At 38.0% G+C, this 20,179-nt stretch overlaps 1 protein-coding gene across 3 annotated transcripts in view; it reads left to right on the forward strand.

The window, feature by feature from the left end:
• The window catches only part of RERG (RAS like estrogen regulated growth inhibitor), a 93,379-nt gene that overhangs the window by 67,104 nt on the left and 6,096 nt on the right, over nt 1-20,179 (forward strand). For 2 of the 3 annotated variants that reach the window (XM_072954307.1, XM_072954306.1), the window contains exon 3: nt 13,594-13,650. The exons of the other annotated variant lie outside the window; for it this stretch is intronic. In XM_072954307.1, the coding sequence (XP_072810408.1) occupies nt 13,594-13,650 (57 nt within the window). The remainder of the gene's footprint in view (nt 1-13,593; nt 13,651-20,179) is intronic. 3 annotated transcript variants of the gene reach the window in all.

A 20,179-nucleotide genomic window follows, 5' to 3' on the forward strand; every position in this document is an offset into this window, starting at 1 on the left:
GGTATGCCACTAAATAGTGGCTGAACATATCATTAGATTTGTATGATTTACCATAGTATCTGCAAACAAAATGATGACTGGTAAATGTTTAAAATGGACCCATCTCTGTGATTGTTATGTGACTCAGAACCGTTTGATAATGGCTTAAAAGCCTGGATTTACTTCTCCATTTCCTCTCCTCTGTGTTCTCTTGAGCCCACTCCAGTCAAGCTGTCAACCATACCGCTCCATCATCAATGATTTCACACAGCCAAGTCCAATTCTCAGTCCCCCTCTTACTTATTTGCAACATTGAAACAATTGATCCATCCCTTCTCCATGAAAAACTTTCTTCGCATAGCTTTCAGGATTCTAAACTCTTTAAGATTTCCTCCTACGTCACCTTCCCAGTCAGCTTCACTGGTTTTCACCTCATCAACCCAACTGCGGAAAGTCAGAGGTGCCCCAGAGTTCAGGGTGCTCTTATATCTATACCATCTTTGAGTGACTTCATCTTTGTACTGACGTATTTGCACATTTCTGTGCATCTCCAGCCTGGATCTCTGCCCTCAACTCCAGACTCCTACGACGTACTGCCTCTTAACATCTCCATGGCATGTCTGAAAGATACCACAAACTTATCTTGTTCAAAATTGACTCCTGGTCTGTCCTCTAAAAACTGGAAGCATCCAGGATGTTCTTCAGCTGATGACTGAATAAACAAACTGTAATAGCCCTGTACAGTTGGAATACTCAGCGATAAATGGAAATAAGCTCTCAAGCCAGGCTGCAACATGGAAGAAATTTAAATGCATATTGCTAAGGAAAGAAATCAGACTGAAAAGACCACATACTGAATAACTATGACTTGACATGTTTACAGGTGGATGGGAGTGAAGGAGCAGGCATTCTGTCTTGCTTTTTATTTTTCCTTCTGTAGTCCTGGAATAGCTTCTTGGCTGGTTCTCCTATCTCCAGCCTTACCTGCGTCCCCCCCAGTTCATCATGGCACTGAAACAGCAGTGCCTTTTAGAAAACAAAAGAAAACAACATGTCATCTTTGTGTTTATCATATTTTAGTGGAGTCTTAGCATCTTAAGCACAATTAGAAATATCTTAACTTGGCTTATAAGCTGTTCAGAATGTGGGGGTTTTTCCACCCCAATCTTTCACAATTCACTTACATGCTTATTTTTGCCAGGCTCTAGTTTTCCAGACACACTGTGACTTTTTAAGTCCCCTTGTTTTGTTTTTATTTTACGAGGTTATGAAGATAGCAGTAGGAGTGGTGGTGGGGCTGTAAGTGAAGGTACCCAGTTGCTAGAGGCAAACCCCGCAGACTAGAGTCATAAGCACAGCCTTTCAAATCTGTTTGTGCTCAGATGGGCAGGGAGCAACTTGAGTCTGGAGCAGAGGCCATGTGTGAACAGAATAACTTGTAAGATCCTTGATTCTCTATAATAAAGAAGGCATTCAATGGAAATCATATGAGATATTCATTCCTCTGCTTCTCTGAGACACCTTGTCACTCTGAATCACTTCTTTGCCCCCAACAAATTCTTTATATTTCCAGTTCCCAATTTCTTGTGTGTTCTGTAAGCATAGGAAAAGAAATTCAAAGGTTGATACCATATGTGTTCCTCTTCCAGAAAAAGTAAAAATTAAAAATTATAATTTTGTATCCAAATCTCTTGAAAAATTTAGAAAAATACTTAATACAATGCAGAGGATTCTATTTAAATATAATGCCTTGGTATAAAATATTATTTTAATGAAAATAATTACAAATTATTAAATTAAAAACCCTGGATTAGGAAATTTAGTAATTTATTTCTTAAGCATTACTCATATAATGAAAATGAGTGACAACCTCCAACTCATATAAAAGTAGTTTGAATTCCTGGGCACAGAATCCATAACTTTTGACTTATTAACCTTCAAATATGAACACAAAGACAAAACCAAATCAGCTGATTACCATATATCAAATTTAATTTCTCTAGTTTCCACTTTCAATTTAAATTCAGGAAGAATTTATTGTCATTCAATCATACAAGTTAATTCTTAATTTAAAATAGAGGTTTTTTTTCTTGATTTTACATGCTTTATAAGCATTCTCAAACCTCTGCTCCCTGTCAGAGACGTTAGGAATTACAAGTCATGGTCCTGCCACTTTTTTTCCAAATTTCATTTGTCATCCTAAAACCGTGCTGTCACTACCAAATCCTTACCTTACCATTCCATCGCAAATAAGTCAATTTTAATGACTTGAAATGCACTGAATCTGGACTCTGAGGCTAGGTTTCCAAATACAAAGTGTTTTCCTAATAATTCTTGGAGGTTATACCATTTGTCTTTAAGAAATTCCTTGCACAGAAAACTGACATTAATTCTGTAACTCTTTCTCAGAGTGATCTTTTTTGTCAGAATGCTGGACAAATCAAAATATTTGGACTTAAACAAACAATAATTTAAAAGCGGTCCCTAGATCCCCATCTGGAACTAATTTACTTCTCATTTGAACTTCTGATGTTATAAAGCATCCACTTTTATATTGCATTAATTTAAAGTTTCCATTAAATTGCTCAATTTCAACATTTTTATGGGGCTTAAATGGTTTTCTCTTTGATGTCAGTTTATTTTGACCATCACAGGAAACAGAGCCAGGAGCAGGTAAGGGAGGGAGTGGGGGAGGGGACTGCTTCAGAAACTACACCTATATGAACTGATTTTTGTCCCCTAACTTGATCTGTTAAATTTTTTAGTTCAGCTAGAGATTTGAGGAGTTGAGGTGGAGGAGAACCTAGGAGGCAAGGGGGGTCACCATGAGATGAAACTGAAAATAAAGTTCAGTGCTAAGTCCTCTTTTCTTACTTTAAACTGCCTATGTGGGGCATCTCAGCCATGCCCACTGCATTTGCCAATCACTTGAAAGTTTCACTCGGCAGTGATCAACTCTCTCCAGCTTCACGCTGTGATGTCAGCTGCCTATGGGACAGCCCTTAGCAGTGCTTGGGACATGACAGATATTCAATAAATATATATGTTGAATGTATGGTAGACGGGTGAATGAATGGAAGGATAGAAGATAGAGCATTGGATGGATGGATGGAGAGATGGTACCTCTCTACCTGAATGTTTTCATTGGTGTCTCATGTTCAACATGTTCAAGTCTAACCTCACTTGCTCTTAACTCATTTTCCGATTACATTCTGAGTCAGAGAATACTGCTCCCCCCAGACTTTTATTCCATGTGGACCAATCCTCTTTCTCACTCTCAACATCTAATCAATGAACAATTTCTATAGGTAATCAGCTCAAATTGAGACATCCCCGTACTTAGAACCTCGGGGTGCCCGCAGACTTTAAAATCCAAGCTCCTCAATGTGACATATAAGCCCCTCCATAGTCTGGGTTCTGTGGAACCGCACAACTTTCCCCCTGTGGAGCTCCACCCACACACCACTCAACGTACCCTGAACCACGTGTGATTCCCAAACAAACCAGAGTATCCCATGTCTAGGCCTGAACATAATGCTGTTTGCTTACAATGTTCTCTCTGAGTTAGCAAGCTCAGCTCACAGTTTAGGCTTAATATGAAGTCATTGCAAAGATCTTGCTTAGGGAATCTTCTCAACCTTGCTTTCTTTGGTGTCTAGCACAGAGATCAATAAATATTTACTGGTTAAATGAATGTGTTTAAAACTCTTATGTGTGGGGAGGAAAGAAAAATTTAATGAGAGAGCCAAATGGAGAAGCACTTGAAAATTCTTAAACGTAGATATCAGTAAATCTATCCGAAATCTGTTTTCTGTGCACACATCTTTGCTCTGAATCCTTCTCCTTAAGATCTGACATTTCAAGTCACACGATTTGCTGGTTTTTTTGACGTCTCACTTCCAGTCCAGCCTGTCAGTTAAGCTTCTCATTTCAGAAGGGGCTTTCAGCTCCCTTTGACTAGGGGTCCTGAGATGCCAAAGCACCACATTCTTGGTCTCAGCCATCACTTGCACCTGTTAAGCCAAAACTTCAGAAAAGTGTCCTGGCCCCCACATGTCCTTCTAAACCAAGGCTCTGTGCTGAGATTTCCATAGTTCATTACTTAATTTGAGGAACAATGGCCCATGTTTCTTAGGGGAGGCTAGTGTAGACGTGGAAAGAGAAGACTGCTAAAAGGAAGACCATGAGCTTGGGAGACTGGCGGTTGATGAGACCCGGGAATACAAAAGACCACAAGTGAGGATTCGAGGGAAGAGGGAAATTTGGAGGCTTGATTCGACAGGAGGATGATAGAGGTCCAGGTGAGGGAGGGAAGAAGGTAAAACTGAACTTCCTTTTTATATTTTAGCCGAACTCCCTGGTTTTCTGTCTCTAAGATGGACTGGAAGCAGTCATAGGATGGACACTTTTTACATATTACTCTGATTTTGTCTATTACACAGTCTCCTCCAGAAAACGCAAAGTCTCCCCCGGGGCACTTCCGTCAGTTAGACTCACCTCAGTCTGATTTTCCTTCTTTTACCCACGTGCTGTAACAGGACTTAGATAATATTCTAAATGACCCACATGCCTTTTTATTTTTCCTGGAACATGCAAAACGTGCAGATTCTCAACCCCTTGAGAATAGGAACTGTGTCTCATTTTCTTTGCTGTCTGTCTTCGTCGCTGCCGATAATGGTTCCTGACGTTCTATTTTGTGATGTTGAAAGAAGGAACTTGTTAACAACTAAGGAAAGAGTTGATTATCACCTGCTACTTTATGTCTGTGTCCTTATATACTTGTTTTCCTCTTCTGCTGCGTCTTTTAAAGACCTTTTCAAAAGAAAAACAAAAATCTCATGTATATGAAAGTTTCCCTCTTGCATCTTGAAATTCGTCTTCTATTTCTGTGTTGCCATGGTTTCCGGTCATGGCTATTCCCTCCACTAAGGATGAAGACATCTTGTCATGAACAAAACATGCACTTTTCAAACATGCCTCTTCGTAAGATGTAAGCTCATATGGAAATCAATTTCAACCATTCAGAATTAAATCCTAGCTATAGAAACATTAAAATATAGTGGTAAATATTGGATATCAGAAAAAGGTTTAAAGTAAAGACATCTGGGTTCAATCCAGTTTTGTAATTGGACTGCTCTGCAAAGTAGATTTATTTATTTTTCAGTTCAGATTTCTTATGTGTAAAAGAAGAACATTAATTCCTACTTTTTAGAGTGTTTATGAGATATAAAATAAAGTAGTCAGTATTCAGTGCAAACCCCCCTTTTGATAGCATTCCAAAAGCCCCATTCGTGTTTTTATTTAAATCATAACTAAAATCTACCTAATGGTATTCTCCAAGAGGATATATACACTTTAATCCAACAGCTAATATGGTTATTAAATGAGTACTTACTTCCACAAAATCAATTTATTCAACAATAAACTATCTCCACAGATCTAGGGTAGAATTCACTCTTTTTTGTAAGTAAGCTTGTTTTTGTTTCTCTGAAGCCTGTGACCACTGGAGGTTTGGAGTTAAACTTAGGGCTGATAAGAGTATGAGGTCAGAGACAGTGGTTCCCTCTGGCTCAAGAGAAGGGACCTGGGGGAGGTGGTTCCTGTGAGTTGACCAATGAGGTTTTCAGTGGACATCTGAACTAGCCATTGAACTTGAGGAGTGCTGATATATATTTAAGGGAAGTTTCACTCTGAAGAACATGTTTTCAAATAATAGAAACACATCAGAGTGCAGACCTGAGTACAAGAGTAATATGGGGCCAAATAATTTATCCAGATTTTAATTGTTTCCTCATTCATTTATTGAACACGTGTTATGTATCAGGTAATATGCCAGCTACAGGAGGTAAAGATGAACAAGGCTTCATCTCTGACCTCAAGTCACTCACAATTTGTAAGACATTCAGGAATATAAATGACTATCTTACAAGGCAGTTGTGCACGGTCTATAATAGAGAAGAAACAAATGACAATTTCATGTCATGTAGGGAATGATTAATGGCTTGGGAAGGCCAGGGAGGACGTGAAAAAGGAGGTGGTGCTTCTCTGCTTAAGTAGAAATGCTCTCCGGTGACCAACATTATCCACAAGTCTATTGCATTCTAAATACATCTTTCTTTTCCATTTTCTTTGATTTAGCTCCATTCCAGGTTACCCATTTAATAGGCTGACTAGTCTTTTGCTTCTTTGGACTTTCCAGGGTACAAAATTTAGAAAGAAGATAGCTTGAAATTATTCATGGAGCAGCCAATATAAGTAATGATCTCTGCGTTGCATTTAAAATAATGATAATAAACCCTGAAAGGAAACTTAAAGAAGCATACAGCCACCCACACTAAGATGAAGCAAAATTACATGATGAGGATGATTGCATTGTCTGTGTTTGTGTTTGGACAGCATGAACTACAGAATGAAAGGAGCAGGGCCAGGGCTCCACACTGAAGCAATAAAAGAACTTCGTGTACGTTCTGAAGTGTATGTCTAGAAAGTCACTTTTTTCTAGAGACATTTCAAGCCTTTATTTTCACTAGGGTTTTGATTTTTTTTTTCTTTTGGTCACAAATACAGTGTTGGGTGACTAAACTTCCAAATGGACCCGAATGTAAAGTACATATGACTTCCTCCCCGAAATTTTTCAAATGAAAAGTTTAGTAACAGTGCAGGACCATACCACTAAGACTGCAGCTTCCTGGTGGTAAATTCCTCATCTGTAAAAAAGAAGGGTTTTTTGTTTGTTTTCTGGTTTGGTTGTTTATTTTGGGTTTTTTTTTTTTTGTCTTTTTGTTTTGTTTACTCCCACTCAACTGAATGTCCTATGCAGGACCTGATGCAGATGTCACTTGATGTCATTTAATAGCTACTGAGGTCAGACAATCCAAGGCCATCATTATGCTGAAATGAATGTTATGGATGGAAGTTCACAGACACTTCCAGAATTCGTTTTACCTCCTACATGGGAACATAGTCAAGAAACCCAGACGGGCTTACTGGTCTGACCCAGTTCTTCCCACTCATCAACCCCTATTCCCCAGTGGTGCCGAAAGGGGGTACTTTGACAAAGCATTGTATATAACACCTCTACCAAACTAAACATAAACTTTTTTTTTTTGTAGTTAAATGCAGAGGGTCGATTTTTTTCCCATCCCTTTCCTCCTTTTCCACAGCAAATAAAGCTCACTGGCCTGGGAGTAGCCTCTCGCTGCCAACCTTTGGCCAGTGAAGAGGATTCAGAGAAAGTAATACAACCATTAATCAGAAAAGGAGGGACGACAAAGGAAAGTCATTAAGCTGTGGCCTCAGTCATGCATTCCGGTGCAAGGTGCCCTGACTCGCCACAGCGGCAACAGTTGACGTCACTCGTCTTGTGACGTCAGCTGATGGCTGTGTGACCAGTGGGAGTGGCACACTGAAAATGTGTCGGACAAGAGCGGGCATATATTTCAGGAGGAAGTGTAAACTCCTTCCTTGATACACACACACAGGTGCATGCATACACACACGCACCTGCTGTACTGTGTACATGCTGGTTAGCACACGCTACCGGGCACCGCGGAGGGAAGATACAGCACAGCCCCTGACCTGTTAGCGCACACTCAGTAAATGAAGGTGGAGAACGATACCAGGAAAACTGCATTATTCCTAAATATTTCCCCATTATAATTTTTGTGATATTGTTTAAATTGATGTTGTGCTTAGTGAAGTGAGAAAACAGTTCCCAAATGGTATGAAACTCTCTTATCTTTCTCCTTTTCATTATTTTTCCAACACTCTGTTTGTTGTGGCATTTTCCCCTACAGATCATCAAATTCAAACTGAAAGCAATTTAGTATTGATTTTTGCCACCCATCGAAGCTTGATAATATACAACGATTGCTTAACATTTTTTGCTGGTCAGATAATTACACTGTAAGTACTGTAATGAAGTAGAAAGGGAAAGAAGAGGAGAAAAGGTATTCTTTCATTCTGTGCATCATAATTTTGAGAAGTTTCGCATTTAGGATACTGGGACAGTTTATTATAATCCCCTTTCATAGTTTTTAAGCTTTAACATTTCTATTAAACATTGAAAAATTTGGTTGTAAAAAAACATGGGGAAAATAATTCAGATAATAGGTGGTGAATATACGTAAAATCCAGAATGGACTCTGATTGTGCTAGTATTATTTGCCCTCCACACTTGCCTTCTTTCCCTGTAATCAAATGTTTGTCCGTCTTTCACAGACTAATTAAAACTCTTTGTGAAATAATTGTTCTAAACTTAGTAGACTCTTGTGGAAGGTCGTTAAAAAGCATTTCAAAGTTACCTGGTCTTACAATGTACAGGTAAATATATATTTCTTATGAAGGTCCTGCAGGTTGCAGAACGAAAACCACAGAAATCACTTAATACATATTCATAGTAACTTTTCATTATAATGTGAACATAGAAGATGATAAGCACCACCTTAGAGCAGATTTTCACGGCGTGTGTTGTCAGGATCAAAGGCAAGTTCAAAATTTATTCAAAATGTGCACGTGAAAAATCGTGTTCCTTGAAGAACTGTCAGTTGAAGTAAAAATTCCTTTCCTATCCTAAAAGTTCTGACCTTTCCGTTGTAAACACTTTTTAGCTTATTTTTTCCAAAACAGTCAATTGAAAGTTCTGTCTGAATCTCTCTTGAGTACATCTCTTACATTTTTTTGGAGTATATGACCATGTGTGTAAGTTCCCATTTACTCTGAAAAGTTCATTTCTTTTGAACACTTGGTTTCTTGCACAGATTATATCCAATCAATTTCCAGTGAAGAATGTTATCCTGGTCATTAAATCTGGTATTTCTGATGTCTGCCTCATCATGATAATGACATCAGCAATTATTTTGAATAACTAGCCCAGACTTGTTAAACTTGACGAGTAGCTTGACTATTGTAATGTAGAAATTTTGCCTTTTAGCTCTTGCTTATAAATGGAGTTTTATCCTATGGACTTATTACATTGATGTCACTTTTAATTCTGTTTCTTTGGATTAAATTCTACTTAGTGAATTTTCCATCTTGTTGGAAACCACCTTTCATTGATAATCATGAAATTTAGTGTCAATAATACCGAAAATAAACCACAAATGGTGAAGAATTACTTAAGAAAGTTATAAATTAGGTAAAATGAGGAAAATGTTCTCTAAATTATCCATTAGGGATGTTTGGCTTATTTAATGGAAAGATATGGGTTTTCAAGGCAATGGGAAGAAGTAAGATATTTCAGAATGCAGAGACTTACTTGAAACCAAATATGTCAAACCTTAAAACTTCTGGAAAAACAAGACCTTATGTTAGACTCTTAGTGAAAGTAAAGATTATCAATACCACCATTTTACTTCAAAAGAAAACCTTTACTTAGGATGTTTGGGATGGAAGGGACAAGATATTCAAAAGAAAATTAGATCAATTTTATTGTTTTAATAAACTTTAAGAAGTGTAATTTGTATAAGGATCATAAAACAGGCATTTCAGATTATATATTTAGGCAGCCTTTTAGGAAAATGTTACAGCAGGGTTCTGCTGTGAATTCTCTTGGGTTAATTTTTCTGCCTGTTCTCTCAATGCCTGGTTACTATTTAACTGTTAAGAAGAGTGAACTGTGATGTGGATTCATACATCTTTTTCATTTATTCAACAAGTATTTTTTAGTCTCCTGTGTACCAGACACTGTTCTAGACACTAGAAAACAGTAATGAATAAAATAAATCCCATTCTTTCATGGAATATACATTTTAAAGAAGGAATTAAGTAAAATAATCATGATAATAACAAAGCAGCATTTCAGTTATTTCAGTTATTACTGTCGGTAGTGGTGGTGATGGCAGTGGTGGTGGTGGTGGTGGTGGAGGATTTACTGAAGGGGAAGGTGTGACTGACAGGAAATAATCTAATCAGCCACTGCACTCACTAACGCTCATTCTGCTTTAGCCACACTGGCTTACTTCCTGTTCTCGGAGCATATCAAGCACACCCCCCTGCTTTAAAGCCTTTGCACTGGCTGTTCCCTTTTCCTGAAACACTGTTCCCCACACATCTTCCTTCATCTCTTCTACAGTCTTCTCAGCAAGAACTACCCTGCTCACCCTGTCTTACTAACATCTCTCACACCCTCCCCTCCCAATGCTGAATTCGCCTTACCTTGCTCTTCCTCTGATGGCCCATAGCACTTAGCACCTCTAACAGACTGTATCATTTGTTTACTATTTTTATTTTATTATCTGCCTCCTCCCAGGAGAAAAGAGGCTCTGTAAGTGCAGAAATCATTTTCTGAATTGCCTCCTGGGTTATTCCAAACACCTGAAACAGGACCGGGCACAGAGAAGGCACTCAGGAAACATTTATTCAATGAGATGAGGTCAGAGAGAATTTAGCAGAAAAGTTGTGACACAAGATGGTTCACGTTTTAACAGAATCACTAGCTGCTGTGTGGAGAGTAGCTTAAGGGAGCTCTGGGGGAGGGGATGCCGTTACAGTAGGGACACCACTGAGGAAGCAAGTGTATCATTGTTATGAGGTGAAATCGTGTGATGAGAGTTGTAGTGGTGGAGGGGGTGAGATATGGTAAATATATCCCATAGGAAAATCATACTTCATAATTAAAGTGTAATAAAATTTGGGGTTAAATAATACTGGTGAAGTTTTATAACTACATGAGTAAATGGTAAATGTCACCTAAGCATCTCAGACAATTTAAATAACAGTGGGGGGTGGTATATAGCTCAGTGGTAAATCACATGCTTAGCATGCACGAGGTCCTGGGTTCAGTCCCCAGCACCTTCAATAAAAATAAATAAACAAACAAACAACCCTGATTACCTTCTCTCCCTCCAAAAAAGCAAAACAAAACAAAATTTATAAATGGATAAATAACAGTAGAGCCTTTAGCAGATATTATTTCCACAGCTGTAAAATTATTTTCATTCTTTAGACTGGCCATTTTAAATTATACTACTATTGAAAACTTTAAAATATTTCAAATGCCTTTGTCTTTTTCATGAATAACCTTTGTGAGAGACAGATGAAAACACGTTTTCAAAGAATGAACATAGGACATCAAATTTTCAAAGTGATTATTGATTTTTTTTTTTTGCTACATAGATTGGATTTTTTAAAAGGGTATGATCCCATTGTTAAAATAACCATTACATAATGATGTGGGTCCCTTAAAAAAGAATATCAGAAATGTGTAGACTGATTTCTTTGGCTAAGCCCAGCAGCACCACCTGTTGGAAGGGGGTGGCGATCTGAAACTGAGCCAGTAACCCAGAAGCAGCAGGAACAACTTATCTACCACAAAATAGTATCTCAAAGGGGCACCAGAATCATTGTGCATTAGTAGAACAAGTTCTTTAGAACCAAACTCCAGAACTGATTCACTCCAATAGTAGACAAAATTCTAACACGCTTGTTAATAAGACTTATCAGTCTTTGGAATAATCAAAGTAACAAGATAGATTTACAAATAGGTTATTAAGATAGCCTCGGAAACTGAGACAAAAAAGAGAAAGCCATAGTATTTGAGGGAGGAAAAAATTATATATTTTGTATATGAAAAAGATACAGATATGCAATCAAAAAACTAAAAATGCTCAAAGGCCCTAACACTCTAGAGTTGTTTTTTTTTTTTTTTTTTTGCCTCAGCCACTCTGGAGCTTCTAAAAGTATTGAGTATTGCCAACTAACTACACTGGGCACTGATCAAGCTTCTTAGCTAAGATCCAGACATTTACAAATGATTTAGTTATGTTCAGTCTACTTGGTTTTAAAAGGCAATGGCGTGTCTAAAACATTTTAGAAAGATTTCTTTGAGAAATGATGAACGTTTAATGGGTCTTGGAACTGGGGTACTTCAGTTGTGTAAAAAAAATGTTAATTTTGATAGCTCATGGCTGAAAGATGCCAGATAAATGAATTTTTCTAGGTCATAAACTTTAAAGTTAACGCTCCATGTTCTAACAAAAGAGGAAACTATTTGTATCCTGCAGGCAGTTACGTTTAGTAACACAGTTAATTTAAAAACAGAAAAATATCTGTCCAGTGCTTTACTCCTTCTTACATGCAAGAAAAGAAGAAAAAGAGTCTCAAGAGAGCGGACAGTGACAGACTCTGAAAGTTGACGATAAAACCACAAGTACGCCCACTGTGGGAAGGATTATCGGGTCAGTGGCCTTGCTGCTTTAGGCACTGCAAGTATTTTGGCTTAAATCCAGCCTCACACTCTGTAATTAGAAAAGAACATCTCCACTTTCAGCCTCCAGCCAAGCCACGTATACTTGTGGTCTGTTTTATGAGGTTTTCATTGCAATTTGCGCTGTGATCTCTCATACAAGCCACTGCAGTGGGGGGTATATACGTTGATCTTAACAGAGGTAATAGGCAAAGGAGAGACGGGCAGTAACCTCCAAGTAACTAGTGCTGTTTCTTCAGGGCGTATCTTTCGACAGCCACCTACAGGGCATTTCAGTAAAAATCAATCTACCATAACGGATATTTTTAAATGATAAAATACAGTAGACGTTGATTCTTCAGTTAGGGTCGGTGGCATCCCAGGGAGACCGTGGAGGGTCTTCAGAGGGCTGGTGACCCTGGTGAAGTTACATGCTAAACTATAATGTGTATACATTTTTCCAGGGAAAGGGTCCCAAGATTTCATTCTGTTTTTAAAGTATCTGTGATACTCTCCTCCAAAAAATATTTTCAAAAGATTAAAAACCATTGTTTTCAGTTATAAGACAAACATAAGAAAATATTCAGCATGCATCCCATCAGTTCTGAGGGTAACAGAATCCACCTGTCTCAACGCTGCTCTTTCTCTAACTCATCTTCTAGCTAAATATTATCCAGATGGCGTAGGCTTTAAATTTAGCTTGGACAATGGATAAATTACAGGCTCTGGAAACAGCCTTCCTGGATTCAATTCCTGACTCAGGCACCAACTAACTAGGTAAGCTCAGTTAAATGAGTTAACGTCTCAGAGCCTCGGTTTCCTGATCTGAGAAATGGGGTCAATCCTAGCAAGTGCTTTGTAGGGATGAAGTGGGGGTCAAGGAGGCCACGCAAGTGAAGTGCTTAGCATCGTTCCGGATCTTGATCCTGACTGTAAATGCTTCATCAGCCTTACTTTTGAAGGGCTTTAATGAATCACTAATAAAACCCCTAATTTTGAGCATTTTTAAAATACAAATATCTTTTTCATTACAATCAAAATGGTTACATTTTAACTCGCCTTTCTCAATCATTATCAGTATTCAAACTTTAGACACCCATGTTGTGATGCTTTATGGCTGAATGCATTGTTTTGCTAAAAATTGTATATGTGAGCATTTTCACATTGCAATATTTTCAACCCTGTGACTAAAGGAATAAATCTAAACTGTTCATGAATGCTCAGTAAACCATTAAAACGTTACACCAATTTTTAGGCCACAATATGGAATTTTAAAAGTACTTGAATAAACATAAATAAATCTATTAGATTTATACGGCAAAGAACTATAAAACACATGTAGTTGTACGGCTATTTCTCTTTCCTTACAGGGGTAAGAATGCTGAGAAAATTAACAGATTTGATTGAAATGTTGCTCTTTTTTTCCACAGCTCTTGTAGTGAGATTTCTGACCAAACGCTTCATCTGGGAATATGATCCCACCCTCGGTAGGTCAAATTTTGTTCCATCCTCCTCTCAAGTCAAAGTTTATGACCCGAAAGAGAGAATGACATTTTCTGTTGCCATATTTTTAAAGCATCTTGCAGCTGTTTTGGAAGCGCTTTGTCAAAGAAGCCCTGTAAGCAGACGGTTGTGTGTTGCACATCATCTGTGCTTAGAATCCTACGGGATTTCAGTGCAGAGATGAGGAAGTCAGGTTAAACCAGAGACAAGAGGGAGTCGGTACAACTTGATGCTCTCCCATCAGGAAATGTAGCATCATTCTAATGGGAGAAGGAGGCTACAGTGGACATGGCTCATTTGGTGTGGGAGAGAATGGCATGGGGACGAGAGTGTAACAGTGAAATAAAGCTTGTGAATGCTCCTTGTGGGAAAATGCCTAAATAAACTATGTTTCTCCTCGACTTCTCTCCAATGAATCTCATTCAGCCTATTTAAAAAATGTTTTTTAAAGTAGTAAAAATTGATCTCTGTGGATCTTGAAAGCAGCAATAATGTTGATGGGTCAAGTATTCATCACGTATTTTTTTCATTGTCCAAAGCAGAGCACTTAATAGTCATCTATTTAGTTCCCTTCTTCAAAATTACACTGCAGATTCATGGGTTCCAAATTAAGCTAAGATTTTACTCTGAATTAAGCCTCTGAGTTTTAGTTTGTTAACGCTTCCGAACCCCCGTTGGTTTTGTAAAAGTCAACAACTTTGAAATACAGAGGAAGAGGGACAGATGTGCCTCGCGTCATGACCGGGCGCAGTGCCCCAGAGCGAGCTGGCCTTGCTGAGAATGACGAAATGGGCAAAGATGATTCCCCGTTGGTTTTTTGGCTCTTTGTGCCTGATTATCACTACAAGGTTACATACATTTACTTTAAAAGGGTTTTTCTTTCCCCTTGTGCTCCTTCCATTGCTTTCACTCATTCATTCAACAAATATGTATTAAATGCCTCCTGTGTGTCGGATTATTCTAGGTCCTGGGGCTAAATCAATAGAACGAGATAGCATTGGCTTTTGTTGAAATTACAGTCTAGTGAAGAGAGAAAAGTCGATAAGCAAATAAATACATGTCAAATAGTGATAAGACTGTGAAGGGAGACTGAACGGGGAAGACGACAGACAGTGAGCTTATATTTTATTTAATTTTTAACTCTTTAATCTATGGAACTTATTTTAGTGAGAAGTGCAAGGTGAAGACCCAACATTTTTTCCAAATAGTTAACCAACTGTCTTCCTATTATTTATTAATAATACTTTCACTGCTTTCAATGCTACCCTTTTTTTATAGGTGGCATCATTTTCACCAGGATGCAATTCTAGATTTGCTTTTCTCACCCAATGCCAGTACAGCACTCTTTTGATAATTGTATGTTGTTTAGACCATGTTGGTACCCAGGAGAGAAAGCCTTCCTTCTTTACTTTTTTACAAAATTATCTTGGCCATTGTCTCTAATTCATTCTTCCAGGTCAATTTTTAAAACTATCATAATACGACGTAATTTGGATTGGAATTGCATTAAAACTATAAATTACTTTGGGAAGATTCACATCTTTATTGTAATCTTTTAATCTAAAAGAATAGCATGCCTACATGCAATTCATTTGTCTTTACTTCTCTGTTTTTCCTTTTAAATAGAAAGTTTTTCAACATCAATAATTTGTGACTTTGTTCAGTATTGCCACCGTCTAATCTTAAGATGATATATTTGGATCTAAAAATGCATTTGCTTTAAAAAAAATCATTTATTATCTATTGTTTGCACGACCTAAGTAAATGCTTACTCTTCTCTTGTATTTTTATTACTTATATAAGCTTTATAAAGGTTATTGTCCATGAGAATCTTAATGATTTATGGGAGTTCAATAGAAAAATGGTAGTTTTATTTAGCTGTGCCAGTACCTCTCAACAAAAGACTAAGCTTATAAAAGATGATCTCATAAAATTTTTTTAACATTTTTTATTGATTTATAATCATTTTACAATGTTGTGTCAAATTCCAGTGTTCAGCACAATTTTTCAGTCATTCATGGACATATACACACTCATTGTCACATTTTTTTCTCTGTGATTTATCATAACATTTTGTGTATATTTCCCTGTGCTATACAGTGTAATCTTGTTTATCTATTCTACAATTTTGAAATCCCAGTCTATCCCTTCCCACCCTCTACCCCCCTGGTAACCACAAATCTGTATTCTCTGTCCGTGAGTCTTTAGATTCCACATATGAGCGATCTCATATGGTATTTTTCTTTCTCTTTCTGGCTTACTTCACTTAGAATGACATTCTCGAGGAGCATCCATGTTGCTGCAAATGGCATTATGTTGTCGGTTTTTATGGCTGAGTAGTATTCCATTGTATAAATATACCACTTCTTCTTTATGCAGTCACCTCTTGATGGACATTTAGGCTGTTTCCATGTTTTGGCTATTGTAAATAGTGCTGCTATGAACATTGGGGTGCAGGTGTCATCCTGAAGTAGATTTCCTTCTGGGTACAAGCCCAGGAGTGGGATTCCTGGGTCATATGGTAAGTCTATTCCTAGTCTTTTGAGGAATCGCCACACTGTTTTCCATAGTGGCTGCACCAAACTGCATTCCCACCAGCAGTGTAGGAGGGTTCCTCTTTCTCCACAGCCTCTCCAGCATTTGTCATTTTTGGATTTTTGAATGACGGCCATTCTGACTGGTGTGAGGTGATACCTCATTGTAGTTTTGATTTGCATTTCTCTGATAATTAGTGATACTGAACATTTTTTCATGTGCTTTTTGATCATTTGTATGTCTTCCTTGGAGAATTGCTTGTTTAGGTCTTCTGCCCATTTTTGGATTGGGTTGTTTATTTTTTCCTTATTGAGTCGTATGAGCTGCTTATATATTTTGGAGATCAAGCCTTTGTCGGTTTCACTTGCAAAAATTTTCTCCCATTCCGCAGGTTTTCTTCTTGTTTTATTTCTGGTTTCCTTTGCTCTGCAGAAGCTTGTAAGTTTCATTAGGTCCCATTTGTTTATTCTTGCTTTTATTTCTTCTAGGAGAAAATTTTTGAAATGTATGTCAGATAATGTTTTGCCTATGTTTTCCTCTAGGAGGTTTATTGTATCTTGTCTTATGTTTAAGTCTTTAATCCATTTTGAGTTGATTTTTGTATATGGTGTAAGGGTGTGTTCTAGCTTCATTGTTTTACATGCTGCTGTCCAGTTTTCCCAACACCATTTGCTGAAGAGACTGTCTTTATTCCATTGTATATTCTTGCCTCCTTTGTCGAAGATGAGTTGACCAAAAGTTTGTGGGTTCATTTCTGGGCTCTCTATTCTGTTCCATTGGTCTATATGTCTGTTTTGGTACCAATACCATGCTGTCTTGATGACAGTAGCTCTATAGTATTGTCTGAAGTCTGGGAGAGTTATTCCTCCAGCCTCTTTCTTTCTCTTCAGTAATGCTTTAGCAATTCTAGGTCTTTGATGGTTCCATATAAATTTTATTATGATTTGTTCTAGTTCTGTGAAATATGTCCTGCGTAATTGGATAAGGATTGCATTAAATCTGTAGATTGCCTTGGGCAGTGCGACCATTTTAACAATATTGATTCTTCCAATCCAAGAGCATGGAATATCTTTCCATTTTTTAAAGTCTTCTTTAATTTCCTTCATCAATGGTTTACAGTTTTCTGTGTATAATTCTTTCACCTCCTTGGTTAGATTTATTCCCAGATATTTTATTACTTTGGGTGCTATTTTAAAGGGGATTGTTTCTTTACTTTCTTTTTCTGTTGATTTATCATTAGTGTAGAGAAATGCAACTGATTTTTGAACATTAATTTTGTAACCTGCTACCTTGCTGAATTCTTCAATCAGTTTTAGTAGCTTTTGTGTGGACCTTTTAGGGTTTTCTATATATAGTAACATGTCATCAGCATATAATGACACTTTTACCTCTTCTTTTCCAATTTGGATCCCTTTTATTTCTTTCTCTTGCCTGATTGCTGTGGCTAGGACTTCCAGGACTATGTTGAATAGGAGTGGTGATAGTGGGCATCCTTGTCTTGTCCCAGATTTTAGTGGGAAGCTTTTGAGTTTTTCACCGTTGAGAACTATGCTGGCTGTAGGTTTGTCATATATAGCTTTTATTATGTTGAGATATGTTCCCTCTATACCCACTTTGGCGAGAGTTTTTATCATAAATGGGTGTTGAATTTTATCAAGTGCTTTTTCTGCATCAATTGGATCTCATAAAATTTTTGAGCTCTCTCTGAATATGTTCCAGTAACTAACGTTACTTTTTGATTAGTCTTAGGTGAACCACTTTCCCTTTTGTTTTGTTCATTCTGAAAAGCAACTGCTAATAATAGAAATCTCCTGCATCAGTTACTTGTAACGCAGGCTTCTTGCACTGAGCACGATGAAACATTATTGCATGACCTTGTAGGGTGCTGCTCAAAAAAGAATTGCAGCTGCTGAGCAACAAGAGTGCTCATCAGACTTCAGGGGTAGCAGGTCTATGACTCACTCTCGGGGGAGGTTTGCATTTATTCACCCTGGATACTGGATACCTGCGTGTGCGCGTGCACGTGTTACTAGAAGTCACGCAAGTTCTAGCTTACACGAATTCCCAATCCATTTGATTCAAGGTGAACCAGACATTTCCTAGGCTTAACTTCGTACTATTACAGTTGCAACACCACCACCAGAGAGGAAAACTACCTGAGAAAGCAAAGTGGTGTATTTGCCAAAAAAGTGTTAGTTTTGAATTCTGAATTCAGAGCCTTCCTCAAAATCATGGTGCCATGTATCAACCTGTAACAGAATTATTGCTCCATAGGAAGCTGGAGATGGTGAACACCATTCAGCATATTAACAATATCGGAATATCTATTACTCTGAAATAATTCTGTAAAGAAAATTCTTGCTAGCAAGTGTTTCCCAAACTTTTAGATTTTGGTGTTTTCTGTCTTTTTAAGAAGAGGAACTATCATAGAAATTCCAGTTCAGATGCCAGGCTCAGAGGGCGAGGGAGAATTACACTCACATTCTGCTGGCACTTAACATTTCATAAAAGAAGGAAGTATTTTTAACATCCATATGTTTTGAAGGATATAATCTAAGAAAAAAGTTCAATCTTTCTCATGGACAGTTTTAGTTCTCCTTACATGTTTCTCATTTTGCTGTGGACCAGTGAAATCTTTGTCAGAGGCCAGAGCTGGCCTGTGAATTGCATTTGAAAACTGCCACTGAAGCCCTGTAGGGTTTTGGACTTGGACCATCGAACCAGGAAAACCCTGTGACTGATGGTGGTGGCAGCAATGTTCTGGTTGTAGAATGACAGCTGCCCATGTTCTGATTAGATTCCCAAAAACAAAACTGAATCTCTACCTCCAAGAGTCATGTTAGTTATCCTCTGAAAATGCTGATGATCATGGCAGAGAACACAAATAAGGCTTATATTGTGTCCAGTTGTGTGCTTGTGTGTGCTTGTGTGCCTGCGCCGATGAGTGTGCGCTGGGGGCATTTGGAGAGGAAGAGAGGGACTGTATCTCAGCACTTGTCACTGCCACTCCTACTTGGGGGGCACCTGGCTCTGTTTGAATGGGTTATGGTGTCTCCGTTTGGTTAGTAAAGGCTCAGACCGGAGTGAGGGTAGGAACTGGGAGACACACTGGATCCACTGGCACTTCAATTTTGTGATTGTTTCTTCCTTCCTGCATTACAGTTCCCTCTGCTGGGAAAGGCTCACCCTAAGAGAGAGACACACCCAGAACACATTTTCTCAACTGGATACTAAAGCAGAGGTGCTTAGCCAACTACCAGAACTATTTAATATCGTCACAGCAAGGAACTTTGAGATCGTCATTTGGCAAATAAAGAAATAAATCCAATGAAGTAAATTTATCCCAGGTTACGTGGCTAGTTTGTGGTTAGACCAGCACTAGAATTCAAGTCAGTACAATTTCCACTCTAGCGTAAATCAGCATTACTAACTGTTGTCGTTACTGTGCTAGCCAAAAGTCCGTATTAATACCCTGAAATTTGCAAAAGAGCTACATTAGTAGAAGGATTAATCAGATACAATATCCCTTTGAGCATCAACTTCTCTTAGTATACAAAATGTGCTTCTCCTCATAAAGTGGCACTGAAACATGCATCTCTCTTATCCAGTGAACTTTACGTGGATAATTGAACACGCCTAATTCCATTTTGAAATGAATATTGATTTTACAGTATACAATATTTCGGTTCAATTAGAAGTATCTCTTAAACAACCATCCCCCCTACTCTTCAAGAAAAAAGAGTCAAAATCATCATTTTCTGTGAGCATGAACAAAAAGAAAAGTGCTTCCCCCCTCTAAGCACATACATGTTTTTTCCTTATGTTTTGGAATCAGCAATAGAGTTTAATTCCAAAAGTACTCAGTACATTGTGTTAGAATTCTCTTCGGAAAAGCTAGCACGTGGATGTACAACAGCTCGCCTCTGTCAGCAACACGTCCACTGTTTCACATGTAGACATGGGTTCCTAATGCAAAAG

The sequence above is a fragment of the Vicugna pacos genome, chromosome 34 (genome assembly GCF_048564905.1).
Source record: "Vicugna pacos chromosome 34, VicPac4, whole genome shotgun sequence".
Taxonomy (NCBI): Eukaryota; Metazoa; Chordata; class Mammalia; order Artiodactyla; family Camelidae; genus Vicugna; species Vicugna pacos.